Raw genomic sequence first — 20,467 nt, 5'->3', positions numbered from 1 at the left:
TTTTTTGCTCTCCCCATTCGTTTGTTAATATTTCTAGCAAGCATTATTTTTCTTATTTATCTGCCTGTCTTCATTCTTTCCATGTTTTCAAAAAATCTGTTGTTTCTTTCTTTCCCTCGTCCCACTTTAGATTAGATGAGCTAGAGCGTGAAACTACCTCGCTAACCCTTTGACTTAGTGATATATTTGAAATGGTTGTTGAATCAGAAGGTCGTTAAAAACTAATAAGGTTAATTGTAATCCACGATTAATCAAAAACGGGCAATTCGAGTCGATTAACAAACACGTACCGCTATAAACCACACTCTAATAACTGAAGTATATAATCCTGGCTGATAATTAACCGATTTAGCAAAGTGAGCTAACAAAGGACGTGTTCTTGTTTTGGTTCCTTAGAGAAACAATAAAAGCTGAGTTTCTTTGGTGTTTTTAAGTTGGTAGTTAATCGGACAGTGCCCAGTAAGCATACCGGTGACTCTCCTTAGCACATATTTGTTCATTGGAAGGACTTGTTGAGACCAGGGGGCAGGATAATATTTTGTTATATACCGGCCAACTTTTGTAATTCCTCATATTTCTGTAAACGCAAACTTTAATTAAGCGAAAAGTTGTAAAAGAAATTTCCAGTTTTATTTTTCATAGACTGACACATTTATTTGAAAAATCGATTGAATACAAGCCTTCCGCAATATGTTCTGATCAATTCGTTTGTTATTGGTCTAGGGTAAAAGATACTCGCACCGATTTTTGTAGCTTTACCCTGACTGGGCATAATTTGTAAGCGGCGTGGTGTGGTCCTTTGCAATTACAACAGATGGCGCTACTTTTTGGTCGATTACAATTTTCTACTTGATGTTCTTCACCACATCGTACACATCTGATATTTTGTTTACATGTATTCGCGGTATGCCAGAAACCTTGACACCTAAAAAAATTAAGCAAATATTTCCGAAAAAAGCACATTTCGCCTTCTAGTACTTACTTATAACATTGAATAATATTATCGTTATTATAATGTATTTCTTCGTTAATACCGGCGTCATCTGAAGCTTGGAACACAACCGAATCATAGAAATTAATCCCTTCTTCCTTTAACCTTTGATAATTAGGAAAATCTAATACTTCAACGTATAATGTGGATTTTTCTCTGGTTAATTTGGCATAATTGACACCTTGTTTTCTCAGACAATTTTCTATTTCTTCTAGACAAATACACCAAGGTATTTCTTTGAAACTTACTATCTTCTTGTAATGACCCGAAAATAATGGGACAGCCTGTATGGAATATTAAATTTATTAGACAATAAAAGGTATTATTGCATGCCGGATAACATCCTACTCAAAAGAAAACTACTACTGCTACTAAAAATAATCCCAATTTTGAATTTGGAACTTAAATGTATTTTATTTTGATTTAAACTATTATACTAATACCAAAATTACACTTTCTGATAACAATTTAGATGTGAACCAGTACCAATGGAAAACTAGAGAGACCAAACAGTGCAATTGTCAATGTGGTGGTAGTACTAAGGTTTGTTATTTATTAGCGTCGTGTTCCTAACGGACCGTATCTTTTAATTGACTCGAATTACACGTTTTTGATAAAAAGTGGCGTACAATTATCCTTAAGTAATTATTTTATTGAATTTAAATACTGTCTCAAACTATTTTCAATAAATAGTCACCTTTAATGATAGTTTTTTCAATAATGTTGGTTTTTACAAAACTTAGTTCATAAATTATGTGAAAAAATTTATAAACTTGCAACTCTGGAAGAAATTTATTCTGACCACATTCCTAAAATCTAGTTACTAATTTCCTGAACATTCTGTATAAAGTACCTCTAAATTGTATGGTCAAATGAATTAGTGATTTCAACAAATAAAAACGACAAAAATTATGGAAAAAAATCTTCAATTTATTACAAAAAAATTCGACTAATTGAACCTTCACCTTTTCTAAATTTAATACACTTGACTTGACTGTTCGAATTTGCTTTGAGACATCAAACCATTAAATAATAAAATAAGAATGAATCTTGATATAGTTACCTGTACAGGACGTCCAAATATTTTTGCCAAATCCATCTGTAAAATTTTCTGTACATAAGTATCGTTCAACAGATTTATTACCAATCCATAATTAGTTTGAATAGTGCTGTCTAGATTCAAATTTGGTATTGCATCTTTCAATTTATCAATTGAGAGACTTGTCTCTATGTCTTTTTCACATGATGTTATATACAGGGTGACCAAACCACCAGAATTTCTTATAAACTTGTAATTTGAAACTCTTTTTTTGTATTTAGCTGTTTTTTTCATATCGCCCTTAGCCTATAAGTTAATTTTATTATTCGAAATTTTGAATTTGAGTACTATTAAGGATTCTTGTGAAATATTAAACTAAACTCACTTCCGTATTATCAGATTCTAATTCTTCGATGGATAGTACATGTTTGTTTTCGGTGGTACTCTCAACTTCTTCCATGGTACCTATAGAGATGATATATATTGAAAATTCATCTAAATCAACATTTAATTTGAACTATTTATAATCAGAGTTATTATTTTTGGTCTACATTTATTTACTTTGTATCTTAATGATGATGCAGTTAATGGAAAAGAAGTAACAACGTAATAATTCAAGTAGTATCCTAATCAGTACGATTTTTCAACATTACAATATTTGACGATTCAAAATTTTCGCAAATACTAACTAAACGAATTCTCAAAATCCTCTGCTGTGTCAGGACTATTTTTATAATGTTTATATTTTTGAATTCTGAACACAGATAGGCATTACTTTATACAAGATGTATAAATGGTTGCATAATTGAGAATTCCTGGAACTGTCAAAAATAAAACAAAAAAGTGATTGATTTCACACCAGTGTGAAGTAGTTAGTCAAGTGAAATATCTTCTAATTATAAGATATATTATATATTGAGTTGTGTACGCTATTTTTCTAATAAATCGCGGTTATTTTTATAAATTTTGTATAAAATAAGTATAAACCACTTTTCTCTACATTTAATAGTAAAGGAGTAATTAGCAACATGCTAATACATAGTGAAGTTGGCTGCGAGTGCGAATTGACAGTTAGTTCTATGTAGTATTTGGTTCATCTATGGGATTACAGATGAAAATAATATGAACCTTACAATTTAAAAGAATGAAAACAAAATGCAACATGTGCGGAATAGTGATGCATATTAAAATCAACATCAAATTTCAGTTTGAACTTTATATCCACGAGTGACTTTTCACGTTTTCTTTCCCAACACTATTAGTTTTATTAATTCTGTAATTTCGGTTGATTTTCTACGAAATTTTCAAATAAATGTCGCATTTTCATCTTACGGGAAATTTAGTTTAGATAATGCCTTTTGGTCACCGTTAATTTAGATAGAATTGCAAATTCTCCAGTTTCTTTGGAAAACATTCCGGTAGGTATAAGTGAGGTTATTTCAATTTTTGGAATTTTGTTTTTGTTTTAATCTCAAAAAGTATTTGGGGTACTAAAAGATACGTATTATTTTATTAAATATTTAAAAAATGTTTTTATACATGTAAAGAAATGTTTCTGTCAGACTTAATATTTTTTAAAAACTGAAATCGTCTGAAATTCACCATTTTCACAATAGTTAGAAATAATATATAAATAAAAATGGTGAAAACGGAAAATAGAAGGCAAATAGTTATATTGCGCATTTTAAATGGAATGTTAAATTGAGTATACTTATAATTTTCAATGCGAAACAAAGGAGGTTAAGAAAAACTTGAATTGAAAATGATAGATTAACAACACATTGAGAATATAAACGACAATATTTTGTCTGATAAGCAAACAAAAGTTTATTCGTTAAATGCCTTCATAAAGATTCAATAAAGTTCTTTAAAAAGTGAAAGATGACTGCAGTTATATCCAACTGCTAACCTACTATCATTATTTACATCTAGGTCATCCTAAACCACTTTCCCAATACTTTTTCACTTGACCTGAAATTGAATTATAGTGGTTATTGATAGATCTTATTGGTTTAATATTAGGTAATTTTGCAAATTGACTTTACTTGTTTTACAGATGTTAAAGCTTTCTCTCTTTCATTCTAACAATAAAATAATTATTGCTCAACAAAATGTACCTGTTTCAAAGAGTAAGAGATATTTCCAATGTCAATGGTCGAGATACCCTCCCCAGCAAAATTAAAGAATTAATTCAGTTTTTTACTTTGAAAAATATCAGAACGAAATAAGCAAAAATTACTATAGAGGTGAAGTTATGATTGTTTAGAGGTAAAATTTCATTTAACTGGTATTGTAGGACATAGAGAGATTTAGAAAAAATATAAACTCCAACGAAATCATTGATGACAATTTGACAGAAGCTGATTTTGTTTCGTTTCTTAACCAGATCAACTTAAGGCACAAACATCAGTGCTAATTTGCTTTTATAATACATCCACTACATTAACTTGGACTTATTTCCTACCGCATTGAATATTTGTATCATTTGTACTTCTCCAATTAACCAAATAGCTGCATCATACTGTTCGGGATTAAAATTATGTTTATTGAGATTCATTTTGAAGTTTAAATTAAACTTCTGAGTAATAACCAATATATACACATCAAGCTTACTGATAAGCTCGCTTACTTTGGAGATATTTACAAAAGTAATGTTATTCAGCTTCCCAATTATCTTACAGTTAAGATCTGTAATTAATTATTGCTTCAAGAGAGAGTATAACTAAATCCGACTAAGGAATTTAGTAGATTAAGCACTAAGTTGTGGATTTTCTTAAAACGAATGCTTTCTTCAACTTGAAATCATTACAGTGGTTTAAAAGTTCGATATTTAGCAAATATTCATATCCATGTTCAGCTGGGATAAATAAATAAATACAGGATTCAAATAAAGTAACACATATCACTCTCAATAACTTTAAAACAATCCATTTACTTAATAACAATTCAACATAAAAGAAAACAAAATTAAAGATATTATATTCAATGAAACGACACAATTATGAGTTATTCGATAAAGATCGAGGTATCCCCAGTTCATACATAAATTATTTACCAAAATTACCAAGATTGAATAAGCGAAAGCATAAACTGGAATTTATGTTTGGTATTACCTATAACCGTGCAAGAGTTGTTTATTGCTAGGATATCATTAGAAATGTCTTATGTTTAATTTGAACATAAATTGTGGTATTAAATTTGATGACATAGCATTTAAAGAAGCCTCGCTAAACCGTAAGCCCGCGCCTAGCTACGCCACTGTCAGCCATAATGAACATAATGAATATAGTTCGGCATCTTTACCTCACCCGACGAATACAAATATCCAAATGAATTAATAAAAAGTGCAAACTCAAGGATATAATTGAAAAGTTTATGATCTTGCATTAATTTTGGACGGGAATTTGTTATTTATTTTTCTTGTTTTCCTCTTCCTCTTCTTTTTCAAGAAATTGACAGTGTTAATTATTTTTAATCTAACCTAATAATCTATATCAGTTATTTTTTTAAGCACACTGTAAAATATGATCAATAAAATTGTTTTTATATTTTTCTGCATAATAAATGTGTAATTCTACGACTATTTGGGTCAATAATTTGTGAATATGATTATATGAAAAAAACCAAAATACAGCGAAGCGGCGAGGTTTTTTTCTGACACTTATTGATGTTAATGAATCAAGAAATACGTTAAATTGTGATTACATAATCCTAAGCAGATATGTAATTTCATATCGATTATGAAGAAAAAACAATTAACATAACGAAAATAGTATAATTACTTTTTTATTCATTACAATGTGTGACAAGGTCATTTATTTGATGATATCAATTGTTGTTAAAAATAAAAGTTTATGTTACGATTGGAAACAATCAATAATAATTTAAACAAACATTTGTTGGTAAGGTACTGAAAACAATTGTCAATATAAATTAATACTAAAAATGAAATCCCAATGAAATGACTGCCCAAAATGTCAACAATAAGACAAAAATATGACCCATTTATAATGGGCTAATTACCTCAGTGGTTGATGATGTTATTTCAGTCGTCCAATATAGTGCGGAAGCCCTTATTATATAAAAGTATTAATACAAAGGGACATGAAACTTAATATACCTACATTCTAACCTTAAAATTAATTATATACGCCACTTGTCACACCGTCCTATTCTTTTTTATTAATCTATGTTAGTTTAGCAGCAGCGTTGCATTAAAAACTATTAACTCAAAAGTATACAAGATGAAGATGTGCTCAAAAAATTGAAGTACTTCCTCTTTTTTATATTGATTTGAATAACCTAATGTTGCACCATTATGATCACTAGTTCACTCTAAATCCGGAACGGTTGGCAACCGTGATCACAACTGTTTGTTCACCTCGCATCAAAAAACAAAGCACAGATCCATATAACTACTACATAACCTATAGATGATTGACGTTTGTCTGAAAATTTTTGACAGATTCGTCATCTAGTTGATAAATATGACTTTAGCTCTTGGACTATACAGTTACATGAGTGTCGAAGCAGGTATTAGGATTAATAGAAATCATTTTCTAATCATAAAAAACGCTTTCCGATTCTTTTGAGGTTATAAAGTAGCCTAGAGAATATAGAATCGTTCAGTGTCATTCAAGTTCGTTTTGACGTTAACCCTTTTAGTTCTTTTGTCAGTTTATCGGGCAAATTATTAGTCTGTCTAACTGCACGGTCTAAGTTATGAACTAAATCGTCTTCCAAGAAAAGTTGAAAAAGCCTCCAGCTGTATACGATAAATAACAGTTCAACAACTTTTCAGAATGGCGCTAGAGTAGACAAAGGGTATGGGATAAATGTAACAGTTGTAGTCTGTCGAGTTAAAAAATGTAATAACCTTTGTGACTTAAGCAGTTCATTATTGAAAATTTCAACTACTCGCGTTGTATAAAATAATGTAGTAAACATAACCTAAAAGAAGTTTACCCTGATGCTAATATGGCGCCACCTGACATTTAATGACATTTTGACACTTCATATACACAGTTTATTCTCCTTCTCTCTCCCCTCTATAATTTTTTGAAACACAAAACTTCAAATATTATAAACGAATAAAGATTAGAAAAAAATATTCTACACAGTTTCAATTTTTTGCTTGAAAACAGCTGTCGTAACGAAATTTTATTCCATTTAACATTAAAGATAATCAATATCCTCAGTCGAATTGTTATATGACTGATTTTAAGGATTAAACATTATAAAATAGATGCATATTCAAGAAAATTATATAAAAATTTTATAATCTTGTAAATTATAGTAAAATAAAGTTTATTTTCATATTTCTTGTGTATTTTTTTCAATTTCTTCAACTTTATAAACGTTTAAATCAATCAAATTGTTTTTATGAAACTTTCGAACACTAAAATATTTATGTGTAATCAAATAAAGGTTATTCAACTCAAATCATCAGACAAAAATTCTGTATCGATACTCCTGACGACGTCACCTAAATCTGTTATATTTTCTAAATATCAATAGTTTCCTTTAGTTTACTTTTTTAACCGTTTCCATTTAACAATATTATTATTATGTACTTACATACCTGTACATGAAATCTTTCTCTTACTGACCTAGAAAATCCGGTGTAGCTCATGACGGTACGTTTGGTCTTTCGTTCAGTCCTATTCAGACTTCGTATTAGGCAGGTACATTAAAAATTAGACGGTGAAATTTTCATACACTAATAAAAATGTGACAGTATTTGCGTTGCTAACGTGAAGTCACGTCGCTGTCAACGAAAGTCGCTATAGTTTCACAAAAAGAAATTCAACGCGAATCAGAAATGTCACAAATCTACAATGTGGTGGTTATGCACGTTATTTTTTTAGTATTGTGTATATTAGGGGTTGGCGGTAAGCCTTCGTTTACTTTTGATTTTCCGACATTGTCTTCTCTTAATACTAATGGGAGGGAAATTAAATTAAAACGTTATTCTGGAGCGCGTGTGGACAAGGATTCTTTAAGGATGGTTTATGTGAACGATCAAACTGTAGCTGTGGTGGAATTGGGGCCTAAAAAATTACTACTTAACTGTGAACTTATCGAAATTTTGTAAGTAACACTTTAATTCAATAATAACAAACAGTTTTTGGATATTTAACAATTTTTCGAAAACTTGATACGATTTTTTGAAATTCCGGTCACTTTTTAAGAGGGAATAAGATAAAATATAAATTTACAGCGAGTAATAACGAACATTATTATCACGTCACGTATGGCCACATGCTATCATAACATCTTATGTTACGCGCGTAAAATTCTTAACGTCTGCTTAACTTTAGGTAACGGTGTTGCCAAATTTAAAATTTTTATAGATATATTATCCTAATTTATGTCTTATTTTTTATTTTTTAAAACCAATCATTTAATTCATTATATTTCAAAGTGTATAAAACTAAATCAAAATACTTGTATAATATTGTCAAATACATCTTGTTACCTTTTCTAAAATTCTACTGTTAATGACATCCAGTGCTTCACGAGTTACTATCTTAATTATAATTAAAAATAGTTTTAAACCAAAAACATTTGTACAAACATATTTTTTTATAATCTAGTTTTTATTATAATCTGTAGTTTTTTTAAAAAAATTATAGGTACATAATGAAATGTTCATGTTATTTCTAACGATATTTTCAAGTATTTTAATCTTCAAACATTGAAAATATATCCGATTCTAAGGTAATCCTGAAAAACTAATCTAAAATTTATTTTCTAACTTGGAAATTAACCAAAAAGCTTAAACAAACAAAAAAGTTATAAGATAAATTTGGCAACATCGGTTCTTAAAACTGCTGACAGATGCTTTTTGTACAGTATCCCGCCGTTTTATTTAATTCGTTTAGATACTCAATGTGTATAACATAAATGTTATTCTTTCTCTAAATGTTCAGAAATTATGATTATTTCAAGTGAGATGAGTCTAAGCATAAAATTAATTTCTAAAATTACAGTTTTTTATAAACATATACCACTTAATAGACGTTGTTTATGTTCTGGTTCAAATTGAAAATGGACGAAATTTTGATCGGTATTAAAAATATTTGTGAAACGTACAGTCCTTAGATTATAAAGACATAAATGCTCTGTAAAAAGCTTAGGAACATGCTAAAAGTATAGGGTGAGTAAAGAATATAGAATATACCATACACAATTAGATTAGTTACTGTTTGATAGCTAAAAAACTAGCTACCACTTTTTTCAATTCTTGTCAAATAAAATAATTATCACAAAAAATTGCACCACGAATGTAACAAATATCATGATAAAAACGTGATTTCATAACAGCAAATCACCTGTGCCGTGAAAATAACGTGTTTAATGAATTAAAAATTATATGGAATGTTTATTGAAGATTGTATTATTTTGAAAATGGCAGATCCGAAACTTTCTGGCAAAACTATTTGCTTTTTCTTGATTCTAGATATTAATACAAAAACATTTAAGTAAAAAAATGCAATTTGCAAATGTTTTCTATTAATACGTACTAAACACCTAAGTTATGTCAGATATCCTTATCAGCAAAAGCCATTAATTGGTCGCTCATGCTATTTGTTAAGTAATTAAATACAACGTGGGTATTTATTTATTCCAATAATTTGTTTGTTTTTTCATACTTTCGAATAGTAAATAATTGTCTATGTTCATAAAATATACCTGGTATTTCTTTAGAACCTCCAATTAAATGTTTTAGAAAAATTTAGGACCATGAAATAGATGGGATTTTTATTTTTTATAGTTTTACCGGAAAAGTTATGACTGAAATAAAAGAATTCATTCACAGAAAAATATCAATTAACGACTGTTATAAGTATTTATATACAATGGCACTCAAAAGTATGATGTGTAAAATTAAATGTAATCAACTAAAAATGAAATTGGTCGGCTACACTATTAGTACATTAAAACATTCAAATTAAAGTGCCATTGTCGAAGGAATCTGAATTATTTATATCATTCTATTATAATTTAAGAAATTTCTATGTACTTCTACGATTTCTTAAATTACGTCATACTTTCAACTAGTTTACAAGGGGTGTATTTTTTTTAGAGAAGAAGAACAAATTTCAGAGGTACTAGGTGAGTTCAAATCATCTGCTCGACCAATGCCGATATCTTTCGATGAAATGAGAACACTAATGAACCAATGCATGCAGCTACAATCAAGAAAATATCTTAAAAGTCACAGGGAACTGCATAAAAACAGTACCAATCGGGCGCAAGAAAGAGCCCTAAAAAATCCTTTCACCCTTCTCAACGGTATAATACCAGGTAAACATATTTCATAGATTCATTTCACTCACATTACAATGATGGCGTTGATTCGCATCATAATCTTTAAAACATCTCAATGTTAATAAAAAATGGCGTCCATTCACCACTTAATTTCTTGTAAATGTTATTAGATGTCGCTGATAACTTTTAATCAATTAAGTATATTTAAAGATGGCGTTGATTCGGGTCATAATTTCTTTTGAACTTATCAATGTTGTTAAAGGATGGCGCTCATTAACACCTAATCTTTTTGATACGTTATTGGGAGATCTCACTGAATTACGTCATAATATCCCTTTGACTTTTCAATTTTATTCAAAGATGGCGCTGATTCACGTCATAATTGTCTTTAAACTTACCATCTGTATTTATAGATGGCGTTAATATACGTCTTAATGTTCGTCAAACTTGTCAATATTATTAAAAGATGGCGCTGATTCACATTTTAAGCTTAGTCATGTCTTTTAATATGTTTTTATTTCTACACGGGTCTGTACAGAATATTTAATATTTTGGTTTTTTATTTTCATAGTAAAAACATCGTATTTCATAGAAAAATATATTTTCCCGAATTATCAATCAATTAAGATAACATAACCTAAGCTAAAGTGAACCTAACCTAACTAGAAAATGATTTTTCAACTTTTGTCTTCCTGTACGTCTTACTCCTTTTCGGTCAAGCCACCATCTCTAAAGTTAGGTTAAGTTTTTAAACGACACGAGATATCGAAAAATTTTATTCTCCATTTTCGACTCTTTTCATGTCGATTTACAAAATGGCTTAGCCAAATCTTGGCATCATGGGAATAGAACTGATGCCACAAAAATCAGAAGGTTAAGTTAGTGCGGGCAACCTCGAACTAGATAGTGACTCACTCGGAGACCAGAGGTCCTTTACTTTATTAAAAACCTCCTTAGTACATAAAATATATATTAGAAACCGTATAGATAGAGATATATCGTTTGTTCATGTTGCAGGTACCAAATGGTGCGGTACCGGAGACATTGCACGTGACTATTTTGATTTGGGCGCCGAATCAACGGTGGATATGTGTTGTCGGGCACACGATTTATGCCCTATAAAAATAAGAGCTTATTCCCAAAAATACAATTTAACAAATAACTCCCTATACACCAAATCTCATTGTAGTTGCGACGATGATTTTTTTGATTGTCTAAAAAAATCTAAAGGTTCCGCAACCGCCAATATTATGGGAAACATTTATTTCAATCTAGTTCAAGTGCCGTGTCTGGAAGGTTTCTATAATGATATACGATTTAGAAGTGCCAGAAAAAACTTTTGAAATATTTGAAAAATATGATTGTTACAAATATAAATTTTGACAAAAGATTATCAAGATTACACTTTGTTATTTTAATTGGTATGTGTTCTAATTACAATCGATTACTCTAGAATCAAAAAATGTGCCATAAGTAATCAAAAACTACGTCAAAAACTTTTGATACATGGTCGCAGATTTTCTACATAAATCATTAACACTACCATTATCTTATAAAAGTACAATACTCTAACCTTAACTTTCAAATTTTATTTATCACCTTGTATATATTTGGAACATTCATATTTATTATTGATAAAACACTTTTTTAATTTGAAAAAATTGTGATTTTATCTTTATTTTATGATTTTAATTTAATAAAAGATAATTATCTACAAACACGTCTTTTTTTATATACTGCTATTCATAAATATCCCAAATCACTAATATTTACGTGATTCATGATTTATTTGGTATTCTAAACCAAATTGACGACCTCTACGTCTTCAGCGGTACTCATAATGAACGCAAGCATCACGCCCTCTAGACGTTCATAAATGTCAAAGTTAGTTCAAATTGTTGAGAAACTGTGGTAACTCACACAATGATGGCGCCTATACGCGCTCTTGACGTCCAAGTTTACCAACTTATTATGGGCTAATCTTCGCTAAACATCAAAAATATAACCTCACTTTTTTATAGTAGTTCTTAGTTGCAAATACACTGAAAAATGATTTCTCTGTTGTTAAAGGTTAATTGATATAATTTTAAAATTTATTAAACTCATTTCATATATTACTACACTTGTTTTGTTTACTTTCTATTAATAAGTAATTGAAAATATCAAAGCCGTTGTAATAATTTATTTAAATGCAAAAACAATTTTCAATGTGTGAATTAGTAACACATTAAATATTTCGAACTTCTGGTACAGGCAACATGGATTACTGTAGTGGATTGCTGAATGCCTATATTCGAAGCAGACATAATAATACACTGATACAATGTTGCCAAAATTCATTAGATATAATAAAAATTTTATAAACATACATATAGTTTGTAGGTATTTATATCAAATCGCTAGTAAAGCACCTGTGTATATACCATAAGATGCCGACGAGTCGAATTTAAATGATTTTTGTATTAAGTAGATCTATGATGTTTAAGTTCCATGTCAGGTGTCCCAATTTCGACATTCAAAGGAGTCAGCGCAGGAATTAAATAAAGGGATATTCAAAACATGGAGGCTGCTGGTGCGTACGGTGGAGGAAAAGCCGGTGGAGTTTTCGATCCAATTTCGTTCATTCAAAGACCTCAGGTGATACTTCGTGTAGTATGCTGGGTAAGTCTTTTTATTTATTGAAAATACTTTATTTTCAAATTATTAACAACAAATAAACTTAAAATCTTTTTTATTACCAAATCAATATACGGGGGAGATTCTTGGTGGGGGTGTGTCAGATGATATTGATTATTTGAATTTGAAATGGGTCAACATCAAAATATCATGAAAAATAAAATTTATTGTTTTAAATAAAGATGTCAGTTTTACAAAGTTAATTAATACGTTGCAAGTTTTTTATTAAACTAAGAATTGTGTATAAATATTATAATATAAACATATTATTATGCTACATTAGGATCTAAATAAAATGTTTGGATTATATAAATATTGTATAAAAGTTTGTTCATTTCTTCAAACTTATTGCTTAATATTAATAACCTACATTCTTGTACTATATACAAGAGATTCTATATTTAAACTATGTCGATTTGTAATTTGATTGTATTCGATTTTTATTACGACATTAATACTTTTATTCCTAATTATTTCATGAGACCCATTATATAAACGATCTAATTTGTCATTTGTTTATATTTTCTTCTTAATTTGGATACTATTTTTATTCATTCTTTTCGGAATACTAATAATTATATTGGTCTTATCCTATTTTCTGTCTTAAATATATACAGTTCTTCCAGTTATTTGATCTTTATTACATTTTTTACGACTAACAACGAATTAGTTCACTCAAATAGTTTATCACTATAAACAAAATGAGTAGGTGCACAAAGTAGGATAAAGATTATGTATACTAAATAGAGAAATGTGTAAATACTTCCTAAATTTAATCATTATTTGTAGGTATATTAATTATTCCAAAGTTTTGTAGGTATTACCTAATCTTTCAGTCAAATTTAAGTTTTTTATGAATTTGATAAAGTCCTCGTTTGTTAACCCTTCGTTTTTTCTTATTGTATAATACATTTTTATATTTTGAAACTTATAACCTCACTTTCTCGATTGGAGATTCTTCCTTAGGAAGTGGTTTTCGGCCACAGTTAACGTATATAAATAACTGGTACTCAGATGGGGTGAATTCATTTTTTAACGAACGTTAAAAGTGAGTATCTGCAAAATCTAATAAAAACTAAACAAACTATCCCCGAACACGAATCTCCAAATTAATATTGTTGCCAACAATAAAAAAAGTTTCGGCAAAAAATAAATTTATTAGAAAACAACAAATATACATCAACTGCGTATCCACAAGAGCACGATGCATAAAAAGCAGTTATAAATTAAATTAGAAGAACTGGGAGTTATCTATGGAAAGCCAGGATGCTTACAGCCCAGTTCTTGGAGTTAAATTTGTTGTTTTCATTATGGTGAATCTTTTGGGTAGTTAAACTCCCAACCTGGCAACTGTAGAACTGAGGAAAAAAATTGAATCAGGAAGGAAACGGAAACACAGATGAAAATTACTAAAGAAGAAATGAGTAGGTAGATAATATATGAATAAAAAGGAGCTTATGCTCTAACAATTAAAAAAACTGAACTATAATTGTAGAACGTAGGTAGATACAGAAGTTTAAGCAATGGAACTGGGGTTTTATTGAATTATTTGAATGGAGAGGGGGGTCTATAACAAATTAATGTCTATAAAAACTGTGGTACTCAATTTTTAAATGGTCTTTAACAATTATTACTTTATATTATGAGCTCCTAATTTTAGTGTATTTATCCGTGAAATTTATTTTATTATAGCTGTTTTCCATAATAGTATTTGGTTGTATATCATCCCAAGGTTGGAAAATTGACGCGACAAGTAAAAAACACCTTTGTCTCTACAACGACGATGCAAACGCATGTAATTACGGTGTCGGTATAAGTGTTATAGCATTTTTAGCAAGCATGGGATTACTTGTCGGAGAATATCTATTCGAACAGATGTCATCGGTTAAAACTAGGAAACACTTCGTTTTGGGCGACCTAGGCTTTTCAAGTAAGTCTAGGTTTAACGAATAATAACAAAATACCAACAACGAGATGTTAAAAAAATCAAATTTCATGTAATTATAGTGATATGGATATGTATTATCAAAAATTACTTTCAGGTTTTTGGGCTTTCCTCTACTTTGTAGGGTTTTGGTACCTAGCAAGTCAGTGGGGAAAATCAGAGCCTCCTCCATTTGGTGTTGGAGTAAATAACGTACAGGCTGCCATTGCTTTCTCATTTTTTTCCATTTTCACTTGGGTAAGAATTTTGTGGCATTAACAAATTGGAGGATTATTTAATTTCATTTGATTTTATTGCTTTTTTATGGCCATCAAAGATTTAATTTTTCTTTAAACTCCGTATATATTTACAATTGCATTGCATACGGAATGTTATTTCAATTAATTCATCACTTTTCATTACTGTAGGTTAATTATTAGGTTAAAGGTCACAAATTTAAACTGAGCCATGCACTAGATCATTTTATAATTCAAATTACACTGCTCAAAATAATTGGGGGGTCCCACATTTAACCTATTTAATTTTTTTCAAAAAAATTACAATAACTAAGATGGGGTAAGCAAGATAGTTTCCTTAATTAGCAACTGGGACAGTAGAAATTAGTATTTAGCCTCATGCACTGAAGCAAAAACATAAAAAGATGGAAAATTTGTTGGTGGATCTGTAATAATTGGTGTTGGGGTTAATCCATATGAAAAACAGATCTTGTGGTAGTTAAATGAAGGTTCATCGCAGAAATTAAACCACAGATTGGCTACCAGTGAATTCTGATTTGGGGTTTCGTTATATAGATGGTTATAGAGCTTATAATAATTAAATGAAGGTCTAAATTAAGAAATAGGAGAATATAACCCAATGACCCATGACCTTGCTTCACCATCACACAATATAAACTATGGATTTGTCATTTCATTCTGATTTAAACCCCATAGAACATATTTGGTATGTATTGGACAGGCAGTTTCTTGTGATGTGTGAAAAGATACAGAGTAGAATGGTAGCAGCTCTGAGGAAAATAGCAGGAAAATGGATAGAAAAACAAATGAGGTAATTATAGAAAAGGAACCAATAGAAAACAAAATAGTTAAAAGTTGTTTAAACCGATACGTATATATAGAGAAGAACACAACAAAGCATAATAAGAAAAGTAACAGATGCAAAAAGATGAAAGAAAAGGAAGATCCAGGAAAATTTGGCTACAACAAGTAGCACCGGAAGATGGAAAACAATACAGCAGATAAATGTAGCAGTAAAGATTCAGAAAAAGTTGAAAAACTTGATGAAAGGAAATTGAAAATTAAAATCCCAATACTCTAGTTCTAGAAGAAGATTTAAATTAAATAAACGTGTTTAAAACAAGTGTTATCAGGTTTCTATATTTGAAATATGTTTCTATAATTATTCTGAGCTTTTTTTTATTGAAATTATAATATCGAAAACTACATAAAATTAAAAATACGGATTATAGATCATGTTTATATATTGTTTTTCCATTTTTTTAACGATAATAAACTGAAATTCTAATGTCAAATAAATTTTCTTTTGAATTAGGCTGGCTCTGCGTTTTTTGCATATCAGCGTTTCCGTCAAGGTGCTGGTAGTGCATTTGCAACAAATTATGAAAACGAATCAGGTATGGCTACTTCGTATCCATCTTATCCTGGTGGTCCGGATTCGGAACAACCCTATCAAGAACCACCCTTCTCGACTGGACCTATTCCTAGAGGTAAGTTTAAAAAAAATACTTGATAAAATTTGTTATTTCATAAAATTAATCAAATCATGTTATTTATTTTCTTGGTCATATCTATAAGTACTAAAATAATTTTTTTATAATATAAATACAATACCGTCCAAAAGCTGGACTCATTGTTTTTCACTTTGGTGTTAATTAGTATTAACATTAAATTTTACTATCTTGTATGATGTTTTATACAACAAAAAAGGTTCAGGGGATGTTGTAGCAGCTCTTAGTACTCTGATAACATATAAAAATGTACCATACGACCATCGGATTCCATAGAGCAATATACAATATGGATTAAACAAATATTGTTGTCCATTGAAATAAATTAGAATTAGTTTAGTGGAATACCGATTGTTTATTGTTAACAAATTATGTTTTTAAAAAATTAAAAGTAGTTTCGAACAACATTTCTATATTATTAATTTATTAATGATAATTTTTCTTATGTAGGTCCGTCAGATTTCCAAGCCCCGACTTATTAAAACCAGTTGTGGACGATGACTCTTCAACTAGAGAATTTTCAACAGTAATTCTGATTCGTCAAGAAATCCAGGATGATTTTACATCCGCAACGTTAACAGTCATTATTGTACTTAGGAAGCAAGTATTAATAAAACTCAATATTATTGGTTTCGTGTACAAAATAGTGGATAGACTGGTTGTTACATTTTGATGTAATCGATGTATGTAATTTACTTCATTTGGAATCGTGACACTAACGGAAACTTTGGTAAAAATTGGTTGTTTATACTTACTAACCTTTAAACGCCATTCCATTTTATAAAATTATTTGTGACTAAATTTTTTTTCTTTACGTCCACTTGTTTATAATTTAATCTATAGTTCCAGATGCTTCTTTCAATTTCCTTCCCCTACATTTTCTAAAAATATTGGTACCCAGTTCCATGACCCATTTTAGACCATCGAAATGACTTTATGAGTTGAGTCATATTGTAAATCTTCATCTACATATTTGTTTTCTGGTTTAATTATGATTCCATCTTAATGTTTTGATTGTTATTTCAAACAGTTTATATGTAAACGTTGCTTTCAAATCAAATTTCAAATATTTCACCACCAATGATGGTAAAATGACAAGCAAGATGCCATATACAATTTTGAAAATAATGGATTGATAAAGATGGGATCCACGCATACCGATATGTGTTTTTGCATGTGTAGGTTTTCATTATAAAAAGTGCTGCATGATAATTATTTGAAGTAAGCTATATACGTTTGAAGTTTCATTATGACCAATATGTCTGCTTTGCTAGTCACTTATATCACCGGATGTTATTTTTAAAAGATTGTGATTACCTATGAGGCTAGTTTTATAAACAGAAGAGGAAATTTGAAAACTATCGAAAATAAAATAACAATATTAACAAAGTCTATCTATTGAATTTATTATTTCAGTTGCCAAAATATTTTGTCGATTAAAATGCTTTCTGATAAATTGAAATTAATCTTTATTCTAGTCAAAAGTCACATTTTCTTATTCACACAACTTAACCTCACATTTTATTCATTAGAGGAAATAACACTTGACATATGTCAAACAGTAAAGAACAAACTTATTTTTTTATAGATTTCGTTTAAAATATTGTTAATCTTTGATTGGGATTGATAAAAAATTTCATTATATTATAACTAATGCATTTTCGATAAGTTTTCAAATTTTCCTTCGATACCTACCGGTTTTTCCTTCTACTTTATTGTAAAATAATGTAGTGATTAAAAAAATGTTGAATATAAATATATAAATAAATGTTGAAATAATTATTTTAGTAAACAGTTCAATGTACAGTCGATATTACATTAAATATTATTGTATCTATGTGTGAGAATATCAGGCTTTCGTAGAAAATTTTTATAATTTGTTGTATCCTTGTGGTGGCCATTTATAACGTATGTAGTTGCTAGAAACATTTTTTTTATTTTCACATTTAGCATTATAAAAATTTTTTATCTCATACATTGGAGATTATTAATTAAGAAAAACATACCAAGCATTAACAAAAAAAAATGAAATTGCGCAACCAATTTTTCAAATATTGCTACCGTAAAGTCGGGTGACTTACTTTGAGATTTTTACGTACCATATTTTATTAAAATAAATTCAAATACCTTTAGTAGATGTTCTAGGCCGGTTCTAGAACGAAAGTGACTTATACGGACATATCGTCACGTCTAACCGCAGAAAGTAACGGCAACGTATGATTGAAAAGACGTATCGTGGGGTGAAAAAGTAATGAATCCACCTTTATACATCTGTTTATCCAAAAAAATTGGATATAACCGAATCAAATTGGACAGAGGTGGTTTCAGAATAATTGTTACCTGCTTTGGGGCATTTAGAAACACCTTATTCATTATAATCATCATTTATTATCTTAGAACATAGTGAATATATTACTCTCAAATTCTTACATACAAAAATTTTGAAATAAAAAACATTTTTCCCCCGAAATCATCCCCTGAGACAAGTCATCCGATTTTACTTCCATTATCTACAAGATGTGCATTGATAATTTTTTTGTAAGTGATTTAAATAAAGAAAATGTATGTTATATTGAAAGAGAACTTATATAATTTATTTTAATATCAAAAATGACAATAAAATGAATCACAGGAAAGTTTAATATTTATTCTAACATTAGAAATACTTGAAAAAATTCACTTAAAAACCGAATACAACGATGCACTATTGTTTTTTGTGTTAAAAATAAACCAAATTCGATTTATGCTGCTTGAACGTGTATAGAATATTACATAGATACATTGTTCCTGTGAAGGTGATAGTTTTAGCGTTTCTTAGCAATAATTATATTCTCGAAAATTGATCTGGTTTAAGTTAAGTCGCTTTTTTCTTGTATTACCTTAAGATCTTTAAAACTTTATTGTTCTGAATAAATTTCAATAGAAAGAAACTACATCGAATAAATATTTTCAAAGGAAAACACTTTTTTGTTTTCCATTGAAATGTGTGCTAAATCTATTTGTAATAATTTTATTATGCACTTCTAAAAACTCTAAATAATGTTTCCCAATGATCATTTTATACTCGCATTTTTCAATTCTAGTTATTGTATTCAAATTTTGGTCTATTATGACTGAAGTGTTGAAGTAATATTAACCTAACCTAACCTTACTCGCTGCTAACACTATCTTTGTTTAACACAAACGATTAAATGTCATTTTAAATGTATATTTTTTTAATCGATTCATATTCGACTCGTATTATTTCAGTCACTAAGCGAATCGATTCAAGGAGCGTTTCAATTTGATTCAGGCAATAATATTATTTGCATATTGAATACACTGTTTACACTACACCAACACTTACGATTACACTGCCTAACGCGCATTTCGATAACCAAGTTATCTTCTGAAGTTTATCTGCAACCTAATGACTTGACTTACCTGTTTTATACTAAATTTTCCAACCAATAAATTCCAGCGGGAAAACCTCCTTGCCGGGAGTCTTCTCTTTATTTCTTGACTACTTAACCATATTTCAAACGAGCTGTGTGCTCTTGAAACCGGACAATAACGGATCTCTTAGTCTGCCCAATATACTTCCCACAACTTCATTTTCGATTTGGAAAAAAAGTGGTTTTACATAGAGATTTCTTTAAATATAATTAACCACGTTTGGTATTAAAATTGTTTAATAAATATCCATATAATAAGGTATTTTAAGGATTTTAAGGTGTTACTTTCATGTAAATTTCGTCTGGGAAAAGATGATCCTCATTTTTATATTAGAAAAGAATGTTTTTTTAGTTTTGGAAA

The 20,467-nt window shown here is 29.3% G+C and overlaps 3 protein-coding genes across 6 annotated transcripts; 2 read left to right on the top strand and 1 right to left on the bottom strand.

Annotated features, from left to right (window-relative positions):
* Positions 1-608: 608 nt before the first annotated feature.
* On the bottom strand, positions 609-7,799 carry LOC130899828 (uncharacterized). 4 transcript variants are annotated; one of them, XM_057809970.1, is made up of 5 exons: positions 7,640-7,799; positions 2,416-2,495; positions 2,055-2,336; positions 983-1,275; positions 609-925 (listed from the first exon to the last, which is right to left on the bottom strand). In XM_057809970.1, exons 2-5 carry the CDS (start codon positions 2,488-2,490, stop codon positions 712-714), a joined length of 864 nt encoding a protein of 287 aa, XP_057665953.1. In that variant the 5' UTR covers positions 2,491-2,495; positions 7,640-7,799; the 3' UTR covers positions 609-711. The 4 variants fall into 4 exon arrangements, with proteins under 4 accessions (XP_057665953.1, XP_057665954.1, XP_057665952.1 ...); XM_057809971.1 differs by having other exon boundaries at positions 7,612-7,754; XM_057809969.1 differs by lacking the exon at positions 7,640-7,799 and adding an exon at positions 6,054-6,407.
* LOC130899829 (phospholipase A2 hemilipin) lies at positions 7,683-12,022 on the top strand. The gene is made up of 3 exons (XM_057809974.1): positions 7,683-8,120; positions 10,120-10,340; positions 11,322-12,022. The coding sequence occupies exons 1-3, from the start codon at positions 7,852-7,854 to the stop codon at positions 11,645-11,647; spliced, it is 816 nt and encodes a 271-aa protein (XP_057665957.1). The 5' UTR covers positions 7,683-7,851; the 3' UTR covers positions 11,648-12,022.
* A 651-nt stretch (positions 12,023-12,673) lies between these two features.
* LOC130900344 (synaptogyrin) lies at positions 12,674-19,111 on the top strand. The gene is made up of 5 exons (XM_057810886.1): positions 12,674-12,965; positions 14,673-14,910; positions 15,023-15,162; positions 16,477-16,651; positions 17,123-19,111. The coding sequence occupies exons 1-5, from the start codon at positions 12,864-12,866 to the stop codon at positions 17,152-17,154; spliced, it is 687 nt and encodes a 228-aa protein (XP_057666869.1). The 5' UTR covers positions 12,674-12,863; the 3' UTR covers positions 17,155-19,111.
* Positions 19,112-20,467: the final 1,356 nt, after the last annotated feature.

Source organism: Diorhabda carinulata, chromosome 12 (assembly GCF_026250575.1).
Source record: "Diorhabda carinulata isolate Delta chromosome 12, icDioCari1.1, whole genome shotgun sequence".
Classification (NCBI taxonomy): Eukaryota; Metazoa; Arthropoda; class Insecta; order Coleoptera; family Chrysomelidae; genus Diorhabda; species Diorhabda carinulata.
The sequence above is the reverse complement of the archived record's forward strand: the minus strand, read 5'-3'. Positions and strand labels throughout refer to the sequence as shown.

Bases quoted from the DNA above. Each gene is read 5' to 3' on its own strand.
- LOC130899828 (XM_057809970.1), bottom strand. From the start codon at position 2,490: ATGGAAGAAGTTGAGAGTACCACCGAAAACAAACATGTACTATCCATC. The intron at 2,337-2,415 runs GTGAGTTTAGTT...ATTAACTTATAG, and splicing joins TAGAATCTGATAATACGGAA to GCTAAGGGCGATATGAAAAA. The intron at 1,276-2,054 runs GTAACTATATCA...TATTCCATACAG, and splicing joins TATTTGGACGTCCTGTACAG to GCTGTCCCATTATTTTCGGG.
- LOC130899829 (XM_057809974.1), top strand. From the start codon at position 7,852: ATGTCACAAATCTACAATGTGGTGGTTATGCACGTTATTTTTTTAGTA. The intron at 8,121-10,119 runs GTAAGTAACACT...TATTTTTTTTAG, and splicing joins TGTGAACTTATCGAAATTTT to AGAAGAAGAACAAATTTCAG. The intron at 10,341-11,321 runs GTAAACATATTT...TTCATGTTGCAG, and splicing joins TCTCAACGGTATAATACCAG to GTACCAAATGGTGCGGTACC.
- LOC130900344 (XM_057810886.1), top strand. From the start codon at position 12,864: ATGGAGGCTGCTGGTGCGTACGGTGGAGGAAAAGCCGGTGGAGTTTTC. The intron at 14,911-15,022 runs GTAAGTCTAGGT...AATTACTTTCAG, and splicing joins GGGCGACCTAGGCTTTTCAA to GTTTTTGGGCTTTCCTCTAC. The intron at 15,163-16,476 runs GTAAGAATTTTG...CTTTTGAATTAG, and splicing joins TTTTTTCCATTTTCACTTGG to GCTGGCTCTGCGTTTTTTGC.